The sequence below is a fragment of the Vipera berus genome (assembly GCF_964194415.1).
Source record: "Vipera berus genome assembly, chromosome: 4".
Lineage (NCBI taxonomy): Eukaryota > Metazoa > Chordata > Lepidosauria > Squamata > Viperidae > Vipera > Vipera berus.
This window is the reverse complement of record NC_138206.1, coordinates 52429143-52452052: the sequence shown is the minus strand read 5'-3', so window position 1 is coordinate 52452052 and position 22910 is coordinate 52429143. Positions and strand designations below refer to the sequence as shown.

General features: G+C 36.1%; 2 protein-coding genes across 6 annotated transcripts in view; one reads left to right on the top strand and one right to left on the bottom strand.

The window, feature by feature from the left end:
• SCAF4 (SR-related CTD associated factor 4) overlaps positions 1–11153 on the top strand; it is a 65386-nt gene extending 54233 nt beyond the window's left edge. For all 5 annotated transcript variants that reach the window (XM_081326320.1, XM_081326319.1, XM_081326318.1 and 2 more), the window contains one exon: positions 8459–11153. In XM_081326320.1, the coding sequence (XP_081182446.1) occupies positions 8459–9279 (821 nt within the window). In that variant the 3' untranslated portion in view covers positions 9280–11153. The remainder of the gene's footprint in view (positions 1–8458) is intronic.
• A 279-nt stretch (positions 11154–11432) lies between these two features.
• SOD1 (superoxide dismutase 1) lies at positions 11433–19656 on the bottom strand. Its single transcript, XM_081326322.1, has 5 exons — positions 19368–19656; positions 15083–15176; positions 14663–14732; positions 12642–12759; positions 11433–11771 (listed from the first exon to the last, which is right to left on the bottom strand). The coding sequence occupies exons 1-5, from the start codon at positions 19464–19466 to the stop codon at positions 11661–11663; spliced, it is 492 nt and encodes a 163-aa protein (XP_081182448.1). The 5' UTR covers positions 19467–19656; the 3' UTR covers positions 11433–11660.
• Positions 19657–22910: the final 3254 nt, after the last annotated feature.

Sequence of the window (22910 nt, the reverse complement as noted above, 5' to 3'; positions counted from 1 at the left end):
ACCATGTAAGTTGTGCAGTGGATTTAAAGAGGAGGGAGAATGGAAGCTGGTTTCAGCATCCCCAAAGATTTTTTTTCAAATCAGCACATGTGTTTTTGCTACCTTAATTTAGCAAAGGTATTTGCAGCCCTTCAGTGGCTGCACCAACACTTACAACCTTTTGGGGGGGGGATGGGGGCAGAGAAAGGAAACCTATAAATCTTCCTTGACTCAGTATGAATTTGACTGTAGTTTAAAATTGCCTCCATAAAGAGCAATTTATTAATGTTGATTGGATAGTATTTTCCTCACCCAGTTTTTATGAAATGTTCATAGCATATTTTCAGAAGTGCAAGTCTTGACTTCCTTCAGTTTGAAGATATATGAAGTTTATTTTTTCAGAAAGTAATTTGTTATTTTGTAAATTAGAGTCTTCAAATTTTTTATTATTCCACTTAACCTAAATAAATGAAATTGCTATAAGCACTGAATCGTTTAATTCAGATTACCTAATCTTTGGATCAAGTTAAATTTGATATAGTGAAACTAATTTCCTACTAAAACTGGTCTATATACTGCAGCCATGTTTCTAAATTTAATAATTTACTTCGATGTTCTGCTTCTAAGAAGCAGATAATAATTTCCTGGATCAGCAAAGTATTGTTGCAGATGGACATAATGTACACTTTACCTAAACTATAATGCCTATTGACTTAAGGTGTATTTCAAAATCCACCCACACATACTTATTATACATTTCTTTTTCCTAATGATAGCTGCATAACATTCATATTGTTTTAATCTCTAAAAACAGCACTGTGTACTCTAGTAGAGATTACTTCCAGGTTTCTTGAATAATTCAGGGTCTAACAAAAGAAAAAAATGTAGAAATGATATGGAGTCCCATTGTCAGTCAAAACAAGGTGAACTTGCTGAACAGAGTTCTTTTTGTAAAAAAACAACAACAACTAAGGGTAAGTTGTGATGGTTCTCCCCCAAAATTAAGTCATAATCAGATGCTATGGAAAAGTCTATGAAACCGTATTTAAACGGCATTTTATGTGTATTGTTTAGTCTGAAATTGGTATTGAATAGTATGGGAGGAAAAAAAATCTGTGTAGCAAACCTCATGAAAGAACTTGTCACAAATGATTTGAAATGAAGAGGGCACACTTGAAGGTAATATTTGATTTTGTTTTGAAACATCAGTACAAACACAAGCCAGTAGGTTCAAGTGTTGGAGTAGGCTGGGGAGAGCCAAATTCAAGTTCACCCTCAACCATATAAACTCACTGGAAGACTTTGGTCCAGTCACACTTCTCAGCCCAAAATACCTCATGTGGTTTGGGAAAAATTAAAGTAGGGAGCACTGTGTATGCTACCTTGCTCTCCTGAAGGAAGGTGAGATATAACTGTAACATGCAAATCAATAAATATGTAATATAAATATGTTACCTAGAAGGTATACTACTTATTGGATGTGTTAGAAAAAGAAACTTAAAAGAACTATTGTAGCTTTAACAGTATAATTTCAAAAAAGTTGTGTGGATTCCCATATACTGTTTCCAATGGAGATGCTCATATGACAGACAGAACATTGCATCACTTGTAGCCTCTAATGTTATGAAAGTAATAATGCAGTACTGTATATCTTTGTTTAAAAGAAATGAACTTATTCCAGTGTAAGTGGATCTAAGCTGTAGTCCAATGTCCTGATACATTTTTTTTAAATGAAATAAAGTTGTATGGATGCATCTTTTCTAGAAATATTGATGGCTATGTAGAATTGCCACCAGCATAGTTGTAATTTTATGTCTGACATACTACATTTTTCATAAATCCATGGATTTTGCTGCCTGCATAATTTATGCATATTAATGGAATCATTTATGCTCTATTTTGATCTTGTTAGTGAAGAAAAAAGCCAATATAAGTATTAGGAATTTTTTTTTGTTGAAATGAAAACTAAGTTTCTCTATTCCAAGTGAATACTAATGTCATCTACATGAATACACATATGTTTAACATTTAAATCTGCAAAGCTAACAAAACCATTCTGGTTTATAAAACTCCTCTTAAGAAATGTGAGAAAGTTTTCTAGAGGAATTAACCTAGTTGAATTAGTTTGTAATATTTGGTAGAATGATGGATACATGGATGGTGAATAATCCCATAATAATGAAGCTCTTCATATACTGCTTCAAGATTCAATATCAAGTGATGAGATATACAGTTTTTGTAGCTGAATATCTTCACATCTGGTGACTACATTCTGATTTCTACAAATGTTACTTTGCATTGCTATTTTGGTAATTTGTGGAACAAGTATATTTCAAAAAAGATTCATCGCTATCTCAGTTACTTAGACTCATACATAGCACATGTCTGTCTCTGTCCCATAATTATGAGTCTAAAGGCCACGGATACAAAGGATTCCCCATGATACTTGTAATGTTAGTAAAATTGTAGTCAGCATTCAGTACACATTACTTTTTGAAAAAAAATTACATCGGGCTTTTATCTTTCTGTAAAAAAACATATAACATATGCAGTACCTGATACTACTTTGGTACATGAAACAAAGTCACAATGGGCATACATATATTGTCTGCATGTTTTGGAGATGATTAACAAGGCTGGGATAGAAAATAGATGTAAACCTAATCAAAGCAAATTATTTTTTGCTTTGATTAAAGCAAACTATTTTACTTAAGTAATTTTAACATTCATTAATTAACACAGTAATATATAATTATTAACCATGTGTTGTAAGAAAAGTAACTTTAATCAATGTATTGCCATTGAATAAACATCTTGACTGAAATGTGACTGATGATAAATAGAAACAGAAAAATAAGTAATTTTTTTGCTTTGATAAATCTAGTACTGGATTTAAAGTTGCCATATTTAATTCTTTCTAGTGAATAATTCCAAAGCATTTGGTACATGAAACATTAGCCAGCAATGGGTTACTGTAGTTTTGTTTATAATTTTTCAGATCAATATCCTTAACTGTACAGATTTAAGAGTTCAGAGAAGAACTTTGTGTCCTTGGAAAAATAAGTGAAAAAAATAACATTCTGCTATTTATACTCCAAAGAAGGGAAATTGCCCATTTTTCTGTGTAATTTTGTTTTATTGTCAAATAGTTCTTACTGTTAGAAAATGTCTTCATTTCATTTGGATTCCGTTTTCATGTAATTGAAATTCATTCTGGAATTAATTAAACATACCTTAATTAGCTATGTACAGTCCTCAAGAATATTCCATGGCACAGTTATCAACCGTTTCCTATTCCAAAAGCTTTGCTTCTGGGAAACTGCTAGGTACAACGGCTGTATCAGTACAGGTTAGTTTTCCTTTAGTGGTCACAATTTGGACTGGTAAGGTTATTAAGCAAACTGGTCACAGCTATGCTTGTGATTTTTACACCGGACAATGCATATTAACGTACTGTATTGGTGACAGAAAAATGCCGTGATGGTCGTAAATGCAGCCCTTGGTCACCATTTTTCAGCACCGTCATAACTGCAAATGGTTGCTGTCTGAAGCAGTTGCTAAGTTCAGAGAAGAACTTTTAACAATAGACCTCAATCCTTTGATGGTCAGGAAACAGACTTCACATGAACTACTGGAACTCTATTGTTGCAGAGTATAATAGGATCTTGAAGGCAGGACAGAGTCTCTCCATCTTCTGCTGAAGGGAATCCTGACAGCAAGCTTCAGTTTGTTTCTCATTTTTCTTTTCTTTTAGGGTTAAGCTACGTTTACATAACTGCCTTTATAGTCTTTCTTCAAGGTTATAGTCTTGTACAACAGAATATTCTGTCCCTGGCCTGGACTACTTTGTATATGCTTAGTCTTGATTTTCTGTTTGATGCAGAAAGGTTTGCATATATAATCATACTTAACTGTATTTAGATTTTATTAGATTTATATACCGCCCTTTCCCGAAGGTCTCAGGGCGGTTTACAGGGCATTTTAAAATCATACCAATACAAAATACAAAGTTAAAAGACAAATAAAAGATTAAATTATCCCTGAAAATAAAACCCAGTTAAAATTCTCAGCCTGGGTCAGAGAGCTCAAAGAGCCAAGTCTTCAGGTCTCGGTGGAATAAACGTAGGTCAGGGGTAGTCCTGAGCTCCACGGGCAGCTGGTTCCAGAGGGCAGGTGCACCTACAGAAAAGGCCCTCCCCCTGGGTGTTATCCGCCGGCAATCTTTTACTGGCGGCACCCTGAGAAGACCCTCTCTCTGCGAGCGTACTGGACGAAGGGAGCTTGATGCTGTATGATTATATATAGGATAAGGAACCATTTAGGCCAGAGGTGTCAAACTGCCGGCCCGCAGGCTAGATGCATCATACCAAAACCACGCCCACCCCAATGCCGGTAGTGGGAAAAAAGTTGTGATATGTCGCGACACGTCATGTTGCGTATCTGACACCCCTGATTTAGGCTATCAAATCCAACTCTGCTTAGTTCAGGAATCCAAATCATTCCCTATATAAGGGTAATTGATTCCATTTTCAAAGTGTGTGAAAGGTGTTTTTTAAATACTAAAAATACATTTTTTCTGTAATTGTGTATTTCTGTGATGGAATTGTGGGAATTATAGGAAAACAGGCCTGTGTACTTTCAAATATGCAATTATATTCTTGATTTTTAAGACTAAATGTTCTCGGTGTCTTCAGTTTCTCAGCATGGGACTTAGCTTCTAAATCCCTGATAGTTTTCATTATTATTTTCTACATTTGTGTAGTTTCTCTAAAACAAAGTTTTCTGCCTGAAACCAGATACTACATGGACTACAACCTGGCCATTGCAGAATAAAATGGAAGAGTTATTTTATATTATAAAATGTATTTGTTGCCTGCAGTTGCCTTTTTTCTTTTTAACCATCTCACCACTGACTCAGTTTGCAATCTGTTACTAAACCACGTTATTTTTCTGCTTGTCAGAACACTTGCTTTACTCTCCTCCGTTCAGCCCCGGTCCCTCGACTTCCATCAGCTTTTGAGCTGATAAGACCACGTGGGAAATATCTAAAGAAATTTCTAAAGAATTATCAAAACAGTGACAATGCTGGCAAATGCCCATATTGCTGATACTCGATTGAATTCATATGCAACTCAGGTCCAGGAAGATATATTTATTTTTCTAGAAGCCCATTAAATAGCACCTGAGTACAATGATGATGGTGATAATGAAGAATGCAAGATGGTGAAGATAACTTAATACTTTTGCCTCCTATTTTTCCCCACAACAACCCATTCAGTGTCTTGGTGTCTTTTGTTCCCATAACAAAAAGCCACCCAAGGCAATTCCTGCTGCATATGATGCATGACCTGCCAGGAAGTTCCTGGGAAAATAGCAGACTGCTGCTCCATTAAAAAAAAAAGACTGCTTTTAATTGCTAAGGAAATTTACCTTTAAAAAATGTCTGACTATTATCTTCTGGTATGTGTTTTCTGTTTTATCAGGGTTGAACAGGATTCAAAACTTTCTGAGTCTTCTATATTTCTCAGTTCTGCCAGTTTCATCATGTAGCATCCTCTTGTTTCTTGTTATAGCACCTATTTTCTTTGAGCTGTTAAAGGTTCATCCTTTTACATCAATTGACCTTTTCTTCATAGACCCCTGTAAAATTTGCACTTGCTCCTAATACGTGCCAATTCATGTTTGAGTTCTACCACAAACTCGCCATAAGCACTGCAGGTTGTGACTACAGATTCCTTCTTTATCTTTACATTTGTTTATTAAAGTTGTATAGAAGGCTTTTATTTATTGTTTCTTTCTCAGGTAAGCCAAGGATACACTCTTCCAACAGAGGAAGAAGCTTTTAAGATTCCCTCCCTGCCCAACAATTCACATTCTCTCTTGGTCAAACCCCATTTTGAATATGGTGTCCATTGCAGTCCCACATTTCATCTCCATTTACTGGAGGTTTTAAAAACAGATTGGACAGCCAATTGTCTGAAATGATGTAGCGTTTCCTACTTGAGCAGGAGGTTGGACCAGAAGACCTCCAAGGTTCCTTCCATTATTCTATTCTGTTATTCCAAAAAGTATTTGGAGAAATTAAAATAGGTTCCAAGAAAGGAATCAAGAATGCTAGGTGACTTGAAATCAAGTTCTTGAGCAGATATTTAAGGAATTTGTATCTTTAACCTGAGATAAACACAACTGGGGAATATAACACACTTCAAATACTTGAAAAAATGTCATTTGGAAGAAGATGAAGACTTTTTTTTATTTCAGAATATAAAATACAGAATAATAAATGTAAGTCATTGGAAGGGAGATTATAATTGAAAATTAGTAAAGGAACAAATTATCACGGAGGCTAAATAGATGGCTAAATCACCATCTGCATAGAATTTGTTAATTTGGATTCCGGAGCTCAGTAGATGATTAGACTTCATGACTCAAATCCAATTTTATGAGTTTATGAAACCTTACTAACAAATTTATGTTGGTTTTCCTTATCTGCTAACAAAAGTGCTTAAGTGTTTATTTTTCTGTAGATCATCTATATAACTATTAAATTTTCATTGTTGTGACCTTTAACTAGGAAAAATGGCACATCACAGGACAACAGTTTTTGAACCAAGCTACTTCAAATGGAGTAATGTACAAAATCTGGGACCCATGACTCCTGAGGGAATGAAATTTTGGGAAGTTATGGCTGCTGCTGTGGTCACATGATCTATTTTCAGTGTTCAGTGATCATTTCCCTGTCAGTCTCTCAATCCTTCATTCCTTCCCACACCCAGTAGCAGCCACTTACCTGCCTGTTGGAAAGGGGATGGAGGGAGATTTCTGATTCTCCCTGCCAGAGTCCACCTAGGAAATTCAATGGGAAGCTGGCTGGGAGTTAGAAATAGTTTCTTGCCCCCTGCTTTTTTGCCTGCCCATCATTCTGTTTCTCTGGATAAGGAAATGTCTGAAACAATGACTCAGTGGGGCATGGGTTGTCTAGTAATCTTTTTATTTCTTGACTATTATTCTTCCTCCTAATTATTGTTATGCTTTATCTTTATTTGAAAAAAAGTATGGAAAATATGTCAAGAAACAAAATCTAAATATAATCCTAAATAATACAGTCTAAAAAGATAGCTTATGTTGCAACTTAATCCCAGCTGAATTTCTTGATCCTTGAGTTCAATAATTTCAGTAGTTATTTAGAGATCTTAAATTGTGGCTGTTACTTTAATACTAAACATATCCATTGTTTCCTGGTGCTTAATTTTGTGAAGTGAAATGTCTTCAGAGAATGTGTAAGTTGTATCATTTGTTTCCATTAAGCAGGAAAAGTGTTTCTAAAAAAACAGACTGTGGAGTCTTGTGTTCAGGGCATTAGGTATTTCTAAGGAGTTAGAATTGCTATGCTTACTGATGTATGTGTATGGAAAGACAATGCTGAAACAGATATACACAGTATTTAAAAAAAAGTTGTAATTATTATCAGCCAAGTATACATAGAATTGAGCAGCCTTAATAATATATTGGGTTGCTGAAAATAATGGCCCATCAATTTAAAAATGCAAAAACTTTAATTCTTTGTGTTTTGGCTCTTGTATCAGCTTTACAAAGGAATGGGAATTAGTTGTGAAGCATAAGACATAAGATGTTTGAAATGCAATTTCAGTTCATCCTTGGACTTTTATGTTCTGCTCTGGTTATAAGATTTGGTATAGAGTTGAAAATAGAATCTTTAATTACTGAGTTCCTATTTAGATGTTTCTTACGAATGAAGATGGTTCTGAAATACCCATATGGTGTAACATATTATAGATGTTAAACCTTTTAAAGAAAAAAAACTTCAGAAAATTATTCAGGGTATTATAAGCCCAATTTTATCAGCAAAGCATTTAATACAAAATCTTTAAACATCCCCCTGTTACATACATATATTCTTAAAATGAATTCCATCACTTTAAATTTCTGGATGGATTTTGGATTGGTGGCAGGGTGGTTAACTGGAAGACAGATAACCTGTCGTATCAGGGCAAGTTTTTTGTGGTAGTTTTGAAATGATCGCAGAACTGTTAGAATAGACCTATTAAAATAAAGATTTAAATTGGCCTTGCGGATTAAATGGTAGTGATCCATAAATAATCCATCTAATTTACAGTTTAAAAAACTGAAAGATTTTCATGTGCAACCTTCTCTAGTAGCTTATTTTACATACTTGATTTTGAGTTGAATTTTCAGAAAAAGGGTATTCATGGGGTTCGAATTGTGTACTCTTTCATAGTGTTTCAGTTTTGGTAGAGCATACTTTTTGAAAATAAATTGAAGGCAGGTCTCTGTTCACTAAATTTTAAGTGTATCGATTGTTTGTTGCATGCTTTAATGTTCATAAAAATTATGTTACAAAATTGAAGCCTGAAAAAAGAGGACATCTAACCTTTTGAGAGATTATATGTAAACAAGAAGTATCTTGTAATTAATTTCATGTTTTTTGACTTACTAGGTACTCAAGGAGTTACATCTAGTCCAGTGATTGGGCTTCAGACACCTTCAACTGGCCTTTTAGGTGCCCGGCCTGGTTTGATACCACTTCAGAGACCTCCAGGAATGCCACCACCTCACCTGCAACGTTTCCCAATGATGCCACCTCGGCATATGCCTCCTCACATGATGCACAGAGGTCCGCCCCCAGGCCCAGGTGGTTTTGGAATGCCTCCACCTCATGGGATGAAGGGCCCTTTCCCACCCCCAGGTCACTTTGCAAGGCCTAGTGGGATGCCTGGAGGTGGTCCGGGAGGACCTGAGGATAATAGAGATGGAAGGCAGTTCAGGAATGACAGGCCACCATTTACTCCACATAGAGACCAGGAAAGGTTTGGAAGGAGATCTTTTGGGAATCGGATAGAAAATGAACGTGAACGCTATGGCAACCGTAATGACGACAGAGAGCACGAACGCCTTGGTAATCGTGAAAGGAGAGAATGGGGAAGAAGAAGCCCTGAACGTGATAGACACAGAGACTTGGAGGAAAGGAATCGGCGTTTCAGTGGACACAGAGAGAGAGATTCTAGAGATAGGGAACCTCAGAGAGAAAAAGATGAAAATCGAGGAAAGGAGAAACCTGACCTAACAGACAGAGTAGATGGGGTCAAAAACTATGAATCTCAGAGCAGTAAAGTAGAAAATACAGACTCTGTTTCAGAACTTAATAAAGAGTCTGAACCCATTGGTGTGAAACCAACTGAAGAAGTAGCATCTGAGTCTACCTCATCTCTTGAAAAACCTGAAAAACCTACTGGCTCAGTTGTGGAGGCTCCTCGCTAGAGACTGGAATTTGTCAAATTACATTGGGAGTGTAGAGCTTTAGAATTGTACAGTATGCTGTATATTTGCTTTTGCTATATCACAATTCCCCCATAATTCATGGGGACATGTAAGCAATTTGATTGCTTCCCTTCTATTTAAAATAGCTACATAATAACATGAAAAGAAATAATCCATTACCCATTTTCTGCTGTAACTTTTTTAAAGTTTTTGACTTTAAAAAGATTACAAATCAGACTTAGAAGTGCTTTCTATTTTTTTTAATTTAAGTGAAGGTAAAATGGTAAAAGCTCCTAAAAATAGGGATGTGTTTTTAATAAACTCTATTTTCATAACAATCCTTAACGTGTGCTATTCTTCCTATGCTGCACTGAAGTGGTAAAGAATTGTTCAACATCTTAAAAGTTTGAACTAATGCTGTACTGGAGTCTAAATTAGACTGTTTAAATCTGTTAAAACTGTATAATAGTTCACAGAAGCTAAATATGTGATAGTTACATTGATTTTAAATTTATGCATTTTAATTACATTATTAGATAAAAATTAATAGCTTTTAAATGTTTTAAGAAATCTGGTGTTTGCAGTGTAGTCACTTTTTTTCCTGGCCATCCAATAAATGCTGTGGTAAATGTTGCCCTATAAATAAGTTCCTGGACTTATACCAGCTCCTGTGGAAAAACGTTTTCTGTGATTTAACCCATTAGTATGTTTGGGCTTGTTCACCTCCTCCAAATTACCACTGTATTTTAATGTGTCTTGAAATAGAGTATATGAAAGCAAACTACTAAGATTTTTAAAAAAGACTTTTGCATTCTTTTGCCAGTAACCAAGCTATTTAAGCTGGCTGTGTCATCATAACTTGTAAGTGAAAGAAAACAAGTATTAACTCCATTAGCAAATGCCAGCAAGCCTTAAGAGTGATATACATTTTATTCCATGATTTATTCTATACACAGTGAAACTCTTATCCGAAATTGCAGTAAATAGCAAGTACTGATGCCATGAAACTCTTCTGTTTTGATTTGGTGTGTCTTTCAGATAGCTTGTTATGCTCACTTAAGTGAAAGTATAGATTCTCCCCCTCCCTCCACTTAATTTTTGAAGGATTAATTTAGAGGCAAAATTCTTCTTTGCAATAGAATAAAAAATAACTTTATATATTGTGAAATTAATTTGTTTTGAACTGTTTCCATACCATTTATCAAAATACCCAAACTGATTCTAAAATTCATTTAGTAGCAGTCCCTAATTCATCAAAGGTCATCTTGTATGTACACATAGAAATGATCAATACTCAACTTGAAAAAATGTGTTAGATATAAAATTTCTATGCAGCACTCTCACAGAGCTTCCAACTTGTTGGCCTGCATTTTGTTTTAGATCTTAAAACAACACTTAACTGGGCTGTTGTCATTGCTAGTTACCAGGTGGTGAAACAGGCTTGTGTGGACAAAGCATATACATTGCCAAGTACCATGTAGCCAGCTTTTAAGACAAGGCCACTAATTTGCTCCAACACAGGTAAACGCTGCTAACAATTCTGATTTCTCTACCTTTAGCATTAAAAAAAAGGACCAGATTCACTAATCGGTTTTTATTTTCAGCATGGTCTTCTTTGAAATTCCATCTTTATATAATAGGATTAGTAATATAAAACCATTACTAAATTTAGGGGGTTTTGCTTTGTTTTAAATGCCATACAGGATTTTGTAGATTTTGTTACCAAAGTTTTTGTTATCAAACCCTTAAAAGGTCTAAAAATGAAGCCCATCTGAGCCATTTTTCAAGTGGCACATCTACACGCTTACTTTCCATAGTGAAGCAACTGCCTTTATAAAGGTAATGTAATATAGTTATGTAGACTTCATAGATTATTACTTAAATGAACATATTTTATTTGGTTTCTTGTAAAATTTAACATTTTAAACCACATCCCATAGCAAACAGCAACAGTTCTATATAAAAAATTAATTTGGATGTATATTTGGAGTATGTGGTCTCCAGTGACCAGGCTTGATTTACTAATTAGATAAAACCTAAAATAAGAATTTGCCAGATTTTTAAAGAATAGGATTGTCAAACTAGCTGAGAACACAGCATTAGAGCGATTTGAGATGTCCAAAGCATTTCCCTTATCTTTTTTTTTAAAAAAATGCACTCAACATCCGTACAATACCAATACTCTGCATTTGTGTTTTACAGCACTTTAATAACAGATAAAAAGGTAAACAGAACAAGACTTGTCAGCTTAAATTCTAGCTTAATACAACCATAAGATTCTTTTTCAAACCATAACAAAGCCCAGTAATTGGTAATTCTACAGACACATTTATATTCCACATACTGTAATGCTTCTATTCATTATCACTCATAGAAGTACTTTATGCTTTAGCTAGTCCAATCACCCCACAAGCTAGGCGAGCACCAGCATTTCCAGTTTTCAAGCTCTCTTCATTTCCTCCTCTACCCAGATCATCCTCTTTTTCATGAACCTAAAAGGCACAAATCAACAAGTTCAGGTCAATGCTATTAGTTAATAAAACTGGAATTTTATTCTCAATTTTCAGGGTGTTTTTTTTTAAAAAAAAACACAACCCCGTACCTTTGTTGAGTTATAAATGCCTACAAGAAATTACACATTCTACCCTATCTTAGTATGAAGAAGAAAGCGTCTATTAGTTTAACAGTGTTAAAATTAGTTAAGATGCTGACATATCCTTTGCTCCAACATGAACATAAAATGCTTACAAGGTACTGAGCAATCTTGTTGCAGGGAAAGCAGGCCTCATGAGAAATATGATGAGCCATCATAGTATGTATCAAAATGTATACTGAGGTTCTAGATAAATGCAATTATGGGATCAAAAGGATTACTGCCTTCAGCGTTGTGTGGTTATTCCTATATGCTCATAATACAACTACCAAATCTGGATAGTTTTCTCCATGTGCTGGTGAATTACATCTCATAGCATTCTTTGTTACTGGGCAGCCTTGATTTGGGCCACTGGCAACTATAACCTTATGAATAGCCACATGTTCAATATCCCTAGTGTACAGGAACAGCTTTCTGTGCCAATTAATCTGAAAACTTATGCATATGCAGAATTGTATCTTATATTAGGGATCTCTACTGGATATTTCTTCATCTAGAATTTATACCAAGACATCAAGAAATCTGGACTTAAGGGTGCTATCGCCTAGGTCTAGTCAATGGGTTCCATATCAACTGTTTTACACATAAGTCCCTGCTAATTATCACCTAAAAATTCTGGGTTTACAGATTTTTTTAAAAAATGCTTATAAAGGTCACTCAATTTACAAAGGTTGAGTGAAAGCCAGAATAAAAAAATAAATTCCCATACCACCATAGAACGTCCAATAATTGAATGTGGTCCTGAGAGGGAAATAAATTTGTCCTCCATTGACACCTCTGCAACACCTGACCCATCTGCAGTCACATTTCCAAGATCACCAACATGCCTGGAATACAGTTATTTCACAGTTAACAATAAAACCTGACCAATAATGTCTTTTATACATAATTTTCTACAATAATACCGCCATACAGCTGTTTTCAAGCATGAAAAGTCATGTTGATCAGTTTTTGCGATCATTCAATTGTAGTCAACTGTTAGAAATACTATAGCCAGCTAATAATACTCTTAACAATATTAGTCAATATTTAGATATTAATCATTTAAAATTTGCTGTAAACAGAATCTTTCACAAATGCAATATCCAGTTACACCTAAAAGCCCGTAACATTAGTCTTAAGGCTTCATTTGTAAAAATAATCTAAGTATACTTCAATGCCAAATACAATGCTAGCTGTTTAAAGTTTTCCTATGGCAGCCATTGCCTTTTTTACACTGTTATCATGATCAAAATACTGGATCTCCTTTTGCGCAATTCTTAAAAAAAAGTAGCAGCTGTTAATGACAGAATTTATAACTATACAAGCTTCCAGAATGTCCTGAAAAGTTCTGCTGGGATCTATTTGTAATATATAGCTACAATTACAAATTGATATTTTCATTATAATTCATGTGTATACAAGTACTGATGCCTTTAATTGTACGGCTGTATTTTGCTTGTTCAAGTAGTAACTGTATTTTTATTTTTGGCAATGCTGAATAAACTGTATGAAGCACAAATCTCTTGCTACGTCTTCAAACGAGTTCATACAGAAATATTCTAAACATTCTAGCTTGGTGCCTCTGAACAAGATTACTAAGGAAAGAACCCCTGTTCATTTAATACGATCTGGTGAAAAATCAATGTATTTATTCATTTACTTATCAAAATTATACCCCATCCCCAGAATGACTACAGGTAGTCCTCGACTTACAACAGTTTGTTTAGTGATTGTTCAAAGTTACAGCAGCACTGAAAAGTGACTTATGGCTACATTTCACCCTTACCACCATTGCAGCAACCCCATGGTTACATGATAAAAATTCAGATGCTTGGCAACTGACACATATTTATGATGGTTTCAGTGTCCCCGAGTCATTTGATCATCTTTTGGGACCTTCTTACAAGTCAAGTCAAGGGGGAGGCCAGATTCACTTAACTTTACAACCACAGTGATTCACTTAGCAGCTGTGGCAAGAAAGGTCATAAAATGGGGCAACTGTCTTGCTTAGCAACAGACATTTTGGGCTCAACTGTGGTCTTAAATTGAGGACTACCTGTACTTTTAATCCGTAAAAACCTCTTAGTTGGAGAATTACATCAGTTACCGTCTTTAGGACACAATATTTATGGCTGAGATTTAAAGCAAGTGTTTTTTAAGAGAGAAAGGTGGCGAAGTCAAAAGCTGGAGAACACAATAAGATAGGAAGAAGCTAGGTTACTGAAGGAAGCAGGTGTGCCCATAAAGTACAAAAAGCAGCTAAAAAAAGGTCTTAAGCAGAATCTACAAAATTAATAACTGAAGAGATAACGAAGAGAGATAAAACAACAAACTAGTGATAGGACCACTGCACAAAGCTTTAGGGATTCATAGACTTTTACTTCTATCTTGCACGTGCACGCGCAGATAACATTTCTGAGATTGTGAGCCAAGTCACCGGGAACATGCACACCTGCAGAAACAGTTTTGAAAACAGTCTGTGTGAAGCAGCTTTAACCCTTCCAAGAGCGCTGCTTCTTTTACATGAATGAGCTATGCAAAGCATCTCTTTCAAACATTTTGAATAGCTATACTCTTAGTACCTGTGACTATTAACACTCTGGGAAATTCTTTGGAAAGCTTCAAAGATAACACATATATCTAACCTCAAGTTAAAGAATTAGAAAGGTGGACTTGCAAAGTGCACAAGCCCACTCCACCAGAAGTTTCCTTTAAATCACACCTAGGAGGAAATTTTTCTATACACACCTTATTTCATCCTGTGGCCCACCGTGAGTTTTCCCCTCAGGATTGAAGTGAGGACCTGCACTGGTACATCCTGTAACATACACAATAATAATAAGTTAACAAGGATAGCTTTAAAAATAAACCTCACAGAAAAACTTATAGATATTTAAGATGGTTCCATGTATATATTCTATATAACATATACAAACTATAAGCATTCTTATTAGGATATATAAGAAATCTACCATTTGAATTCTAAAATAATTGTTTGTCTCTATCCACAATATGAAAAGCATTTAACACCTATCACTAGATGAATTTCATTTCTTTCATTTCAAAGTTAAATGAAAAACAATCTTGGGCATTTATCTATTATTCATAGCTTTAGGATTACAATCTGTATTCATAGTTATCAGAAAAGTTTTAGCACAAAAATGTTACCAGTTGTGTTATCTCCAAATTCATGGACGTGGAAACCATGTTTCCCTGGAGACAATCCTTGAATTCTTCCTTTAACAATTACATCCCCATCACCCTGAAATATTAAAAAAATTGCACAATAATATTCAAACAGCAATTTCACAAAACGATCTTAAATATGCAGAATTAAAATTGTTCCTCATTTAGACAGTAATTTAATAGGAATTTAGAAAAAATGTCCTTATATAGAATTGGAATCCAAATTAACAGACCAAATCAAACAATACATTGAAAATTGCATGATGAATGCACACATATCTATAACCCCAAACAGGATGCTGTTCTGCCACATAGCAGGATTAGTTATTTCAAAATGTGTACTGTATACTTGATTTTAATGCGCACATTCTCAGTGCCACAACCAACAGAGGTATATGATATTAACAAGCATATGCATATATTTGTTAATATCTATAGTATGAAACACCTGTTTCAATTTTTCTCAATCTTGGCAGGCAACCTTTGTGGTAATATTATTTAAAAAATAATATATAAAGAAATGACTTCCTCTTCATTATACCGTAAATAATTTTGGTTAACTTATTACCTTCTCTTAAAATACAAATGATCTCCAAAGCCCATCTCTTATCAATAAACAAATCCTTAAAACATCCTTGTTCAGTCATAATCAGCAAAAGTCTATTAAAGATTACCAGATATCACTTCCTTTTAACAAACTTGATTTTTGGTCTCTTCAAATAGGGAGATAGTTTTCATAATGGTGGGTTTGGATAGTCAGGTTAAACCACAGTGAACCCTCTCTCTCTACCATCCCAGTTTTTCTTGATTACTTTTGTGTGTGTGTGTGTGTGTGGAGGGGGGGGGGTGTTTGGCATTTTCAAACAAAACACCAGGCTGTAATTGCCTATTATTTTTCAAGGGTAACTTTTTAGGAATACCACATTCTTATCAAAAGCTTTGTAATATTGCAGCTTACCACACTGTAATTAATAAAAAGGAGTATTTTAAAATATCAGATGGACAAGGAATTTGGCAAAAGCATAAGCTCCTGAGGCATGTCAAAGTCTGAAGCCAAGAGATAGTGTACTCCTCTGCATATGTTAAAGGAGAGATTAAACACTTGGAAAGGCTTGAATTGTTGGCAGTTATGAACGTTCTGCTACAAACTACTTTAAATTTAATTATCCTATGGAGTTTATTAAAATTCCACCTAATTTGATGACAACCAAAAATGTAAAGTTCTAAGAACTTCATTAAGAAGAGATCTGTTTTACCAATCTCTTCTGGGATTTTTTAAAACAGGTTTGACCCTTAGATTTTAGAAATTGGCCAAAGATGGCAAGTATGTCATATACTCTAAATGCCTCCACTTCCAAAGACTAGATTACCTATGTAGTCCAACAGTAATGTAACCTGTTACACTATTCCCAGCACCCAAAATCCAAAGAAAGGCATTTTAATTACCGTAACTGTTTAATAGATGTGCAACATCCACAATCAAGGGGTAAGTTTATTTCACAGATTCTTTTAGAAATTATCTGAAAGTTTGTAATTGTTCTTTGGTTATTTAGATCAGGGGTGTCAAACTCAATTTCATTGAGGGCTGCATCAGCATTGCGGTTGCCCTCAGGGGGCCGGGTGGGTATGGCCAGGGTGGGTGTGGCCTACTGGGTGGACGTGGCTAGAGTGCGTATGGCCTACTGGGTGGGCATGGCCAGCTCTACGTTGTTCGCATCAAGGGTGCCTATGGGGGCCTGGGCAGGAGTGGGACAGATCTGAGGGTCTCTGGCAGAAGGAGGGTCTCTGGGCCAGGGCCAAGGCAGAGGGGGCTGTTCCCTCACTGTTTCCAGGATGGCTTCGCGGGCCACATGAAACCACTTCGTGGGCTGGATTCGCCCCCCCCCTTGTGTTTGACATGTCTGATTTAGATAATCATTAATGCAAGTATTTCATCAGTGGCAGTTGTTACTTATTCACTTCGGAGACTCCCCCCCCCAAGAGTTAACATACTGCAGCATCAAATTAAAAGCATGAGATGTTGACCTGATGCAAAAGAAAGTATAGCATCACTAACACCCAACTATAAGAAATTAATCATATCAGTTGAGAGCCACTTTGCTAGAAACCAGAATTCTAGTCTCAACTTGGGTGCAAAGTCAGCTGGGTGACTTTGGGCCAGTCACTTTCTGTCAGTTCTAGGAAGGAGGCAATGACAAACCATTTTTGACAAACCTTACTAAGACAAACCTTACTAAATCCCTTACAGGGATTTATCCAGTCTGAGAATCAGACCCAATTAAGGTAACTGATACCACACAGAAATCATGTTTTATCTAATACATATGTACCAAAGTGATTTCCAAAAACTATTTACAATTAAGGTAAAAGCTTGTGTGTTACGTAAAACTAAGGAGAATATTTTAATTTGACAAAGTATGGTTAATGTTTCTTTTCTAAAATAGCTTTAGTTTTCTATAAACAAGTACCTTTTGATTTCAACACATAAATTCACAAAAATATTATTGGGAATGAAGGATAAATGTATATGACTATGTCACAATGTTAAAAGCAAAATGTCCATTGAATGCTTAGGTCTGAACAAATACATTTCCAAAAATCAAACAAAACAATTGAAAAAAATGCTCTATTGTGTAAATCTTCAACTGCCACCACTACAAGTGTTTGAAACCATTCTGCAAACAGTAAATTTTACTGATCAGAATTGATTCAAATATTTCAAAGCATTTCTCCTTTGCCACACTTTAAAACAGCTATCGCTAAAAATTATGCCAGCATTACCACATACATAATTAAAGTACATACAAAGCTGATGCAATCTATTAAATAAGTAAACAAGCTATGTACAGTATGTAAGAGCCTTGGTGGAGCAGTGGGCTAATGCCTCCTTAAGTAACACCAGCTGCCTGCAATTAGTGCAGGTTCGTGTCCCACCAGGCTCAAGGTTGACTCAGCCTTCCATCCTTCCGAGGTAGGTAAAATGAGGACCCAGATTGTTGGGGGCAATAAACTGACTTTGTAAAATGCTGCTGGGGGGGGGGGGCGAAAGCCCTAATAAGCAGGCATATACATAGAATGAAGGCTATTGCTAAGCACATTTCATTTGTGCTTAGATTGTAAGCCGCCCTGAGTCTTCGGAGAAGGGCGGGATATAAATGGGATTAAAATAAATAAAAATAAATAAAATAAAATAAAAAAATGTATGATAAAAGACCAATCTGATCTAGTATTTTCTAAATAGAATACAAAAAAGATCTACAATAATCCACCTCATCTCCATTTCAGTTTCCCATGGTAGATGTATACTGAGCACCCACACATAATCTTTATATTGTTTTTTTATTTATGAATAGGCAGAGGTTGCGAAACCTGTTTGTCCAGTGAGAACTCAAAACCCACACTGCCTTTCCCCCCTTCAAAAGCAGTCAAAGGTCCTCTTCTAAAACTGTGACTCAGCAATTATTTTTTATAGAGATGATTAAATAAATCTGGAACATATGCCTCTCCTTTATTACAGAATGAAGAACAGAGAGAGATGCTCTGAGTTTTTGAGGAAGTTATTTTCACTGGAAACCAAAAGATAGAAAAATCAGAACCTCAATTAGTTTCACTGGTCCAGGTGTTATTCTGCACAAAGGCAAAGAAAATAGAGGTAAAAATGGCATGATAGAACTGAGCAAGAATTAAAAAAATATTTTATTTCCCCCAGCAATACGCTATTTTTTTCTTTAAAAAAAACCCCCAAAACTTTTCTTTGCCTTTGTGCAGAATAACATCTCAACCAGTTTCTGACACCTTATCTGGTATTTCATAACTACTACTACTACTGCTCTACAACCTTAACCGAGCCAAATCTAAACAGATCAAGGGCAAATCAGGATAAAGTAGGAATCGAAGTTTCGCCTGCAACCGCAGAGTTGTGCAATGAATCCAGATTAGTTAACCTGATTTCTGCAACCTTCCGCAATTATAGAAGAAATCCATGGGGCTCACAGCAGAGCTTCTCCCGAAAGAACAGGAGCCCAGGCTGCACCAGGTCTCAACTTGCAATAGTAACCCGCTTATCTGAGACATCCTCTTCGGCTCAAGCATTTGAGCCCGGGAAATAACAGCCTACCAAAAAAAAGCCGGCCAGGGACTTCCAAGCCGCAGTTTCTTCCAACGGGCAGGACTACTACGCAGCCCTTCCAATTTACGCTCCCTACAGCGAAAGGAGAAAAAAGAAAAGCCCCCTTTTCTTAACAATAAACAGAGAGTCAAGCCTTACTTTCTGTTCAAAGTAAATGACGCCGCTGACGTTGCCCTCTCTGGTGGGATCGGGAACGAGAATGCAAACCGCTTTCCGCGACGCCATGTCCTTCGCCATGTCTTCGTTCGCAGCGGCCTCTCCCGCACTGCAAATACCCTCTCACCCGAGCGCTTGCGCGACGCCCCCTTTTCATCCGCGTTTTATAGCCTCCGGGCTTTCTCTTCCTCCCAATCACGAAGCTTTGTTGAGCTTTTAGGGCCTGCCTCCGCGGCGGGACGACGAGGCCAATCTGTGAGCCGAAAACTTGTGTGTGTGTGTGTGTTTTTTTCCCCCCTTACGCAACCAGCGAGAAAGATTAAAGGAACCGAGGCTCCTCTGCTGATTTGGAAAACGCCAGGGTTGTGTTTTGTTCGCAGGCTTCGTGTGGTGCAGCATCGAACATAAATGCCCGCTCAGCTGACTTTGGAATTCTGGGAGTTGAAGTCCGCACCTCTTCAAGCTGCCAAGATTGAGAAACGCTGCCTCAGAGGTTGCGTTTTATTACCATTTTCAAATAGCTTAAAAGTTATATAGAGAGTAAAAATAATACAGAGAGCCAGTGGAAGGTATCAGAGACCATAAGTTCTAGTCTGGCCTTAGGGACAAAGCTGGCCGGGTGACCTGGGGCCAGTCACTTTCTCTCAAGCCTAAGAAGAAAGCAATGGCAAACCTCTTCTAAAAATCCTGGTCCAGAAAATTGCAGGAACTTGTCCAGGCAGTCTCCAAGAATTTGGACACTATTGAAGGGAACACAAAAATTGTGAGACTTCTCTCTGTTATATTGTCATCCATTCATTGTGCAGGTGACCTTAGTACAGGTAGTCCTCGACTTAGAACAGTTCATTTAGTGACCATTCGAAGTTACTTATGACCATTTTTCACACTTATGACCGTTGCAGCATCCCTGGGGTCGTGTGATTTACATTCGGATGCTTGACAATTGACTCACATTTATGATGGTTGCAGTGTTCCGGAGTCATGGGATCCCCTTCTGAGAACCTTCTGGCAAGCAAAGTTAATGGGGAAACCAGATTCACTTAACAACCGTGTTACTAATTTAAGGACTGGAGTGATTCACTTAACAAATGGGGTGAGAAAAGTCATAAAATGGGGCAAAACTCAATTAGCAACATAAATTTTGGGCTCAGTTGTGGTTGTAAGTTGAGGACTACCTGTAGTAAAGTAGAAAATCATTTGCTAAATAGTGGGATGATTTGCTCTGTTGATATTTTTTGTCCTGAAGAGGATGGTACCCTAACCCTTTCTTTAAATGATATCTTATTATTTCACCTTGAAATAGCAGTTTAATCTTAGGTATTGCTTATTTTCTCCTCCAATTCCTTTTAAAAAGAGTGCTTGTCTCAAACTTTCCATATAAAAAATACCATGTACAACGACTATAGATATTTCCATAAACCCTAGAACATGTGACACAAGAGCAAGAGAAATCTGAATACTACATGCCAAATAGTTTTATGGTACTACATTTTAAAATGTCATTTCATTTTACAGTTTCTAACATCAAAAATTGCTGTGACGGTTCATCCTCTATCACTGAATAGACAAGGAAACTTCTTATTTTTCATCCTAAACTTTAATAATTTGACTTATGAATTTCTTAAAACACAATATTTATGTTACAACTTTTGAAGAGTCAAGAAAAACAATCTAAAATTATTAAGTGTTGAACTCAGTAGTTCCCTCACTTTATGCAAATTCATTATTTTGGTCCTAGAATTTTTTGGCCTAGTTTATTTATTTATATTAGTTGTCCTAGATCATTTTTGTCTTTATATTGCTTTATATGAACAAATTTAATAATAGTAATAATGATGATGATGATGATGATGATGATGATGATGGACCTTGGAGGTCATCTAGTATATGCTATACAATTTGTGCCCAAAGGTCTGGAAATGTGCCAATACATCCTTCTGCCACTTGAAAGTTTTCCTACCAAAACCCCTTCTGCCTTTATACAATTACTGCTGTTTTTTTGGTGTTGTTCTAGCTGTATGTCCTGTCTTCCACTTTACTTCTATACCTGCAATAGCTACTATTATTGTAGTAGTAGAGTCAAACAATCATCAACATTTTATCCAACCTCTTACCAGAAATGAAAAGGACCTCTTTAAGACTAGAAACAAAACTGGACGTACTATGTTGGCTGAAGTTAATGAAGGATCTTCAGTCTTATGATGAGCTTTTACCCTGGACAAATCTACAGTGCAGAACAAAATGAAGAATGCTAATACAATTTGTAGTGCTGTGATGTAGTCTACCACTTTGTTAATCATGATAATGATATCAATTAGAAATCCAGCTGTAAAAAGATGGAGAAAATACCTTAGATAAACATGTCATAAGGAAGAAAATATGTTTGAGTAAAATAAGGCTTTAAAAATTTACAAGCATATTTGCCAGAGCATTTGAGAATGTAATCCAAGGCTTAAGTACTGTGTGAGCTCCCCTTCTTGCTCCAGCTCCTGCCATCCTAGCAGTTTGAAAGCATGCAAATGTGAGTAGATAAATAGGTGCCATTTTGATGAGACGGTAACAGTGTTGCAGATGCCTCGGTATATAGTCATATCGGCCACATGACAATGGAAGTGTCTTCGGACAATGCTGGCTCCCTCAGCTAGGAAACGGAGATGAGCACCGACCGCTAGAGTGGGACATGATTGGACAGCGGAAACCTTTACTCTTTTTTTTTAGCATAAAATGAGGAAAGTCAGCATTTCCAAATGAGGATTTTATTGCGCAATTGTCTTACTTTATACATAAAATGGAATGAAAAGTCCACATTTCAATTCCATCAGTATGTTCTCCCTTTTCCCGTTTTCCTACTTACAAAAAATAAATAAGGAAGTAAAGCCAAGAAATTTTCAGATGAGTCTTTTAATGTAAACATTCTGTCTTATTGAGTAAGATTGTTTTCCATTTATGTCTCTCTATGTTTTCTACCATTAGTAACTTTCTTCCTTATTTGGAAAGATAGTCATAGAAGAAAAAAACTGAAACCTCTACTTGGTAGCACTAAGAATTAGCCAACAAAAATCATTCTTAAGAAATATTTTTAAGTATTTGAAAACTTCTGCATTAAAACACTTAAGTACTTGGGCTTATACTGAAACAATCCTACCCTGTAGCAGTGTTCCTTCATGATGGAAGATAATGTTTTGGGTGAGAGGTAACTGGTCATTTACCTGTACACTACATTTCCCCCCCACCCAAGATTTTACCTCTAGCACTGTTATTACTGCTAGAGACAGTTGGACTAATTTTTCAAAGTATTGGGTCATAAATATATTACAGGTAGTCCTTGGCTTATGACTGGTTGGATAATGATTGTTTGAAGTTATGATTGCCACCCTCTCCAGTCATGTGATCTCATTTTGGGTGTTTGGCAAATGGCTCACCTTTATGGCTATTTGCAGCATCCTGTGATAACATGACTGTAATTTTGGACATCTTTTGCTGGTTTTTGGCAAAAAAATATGCCTATTTGGTAAAATGGATATT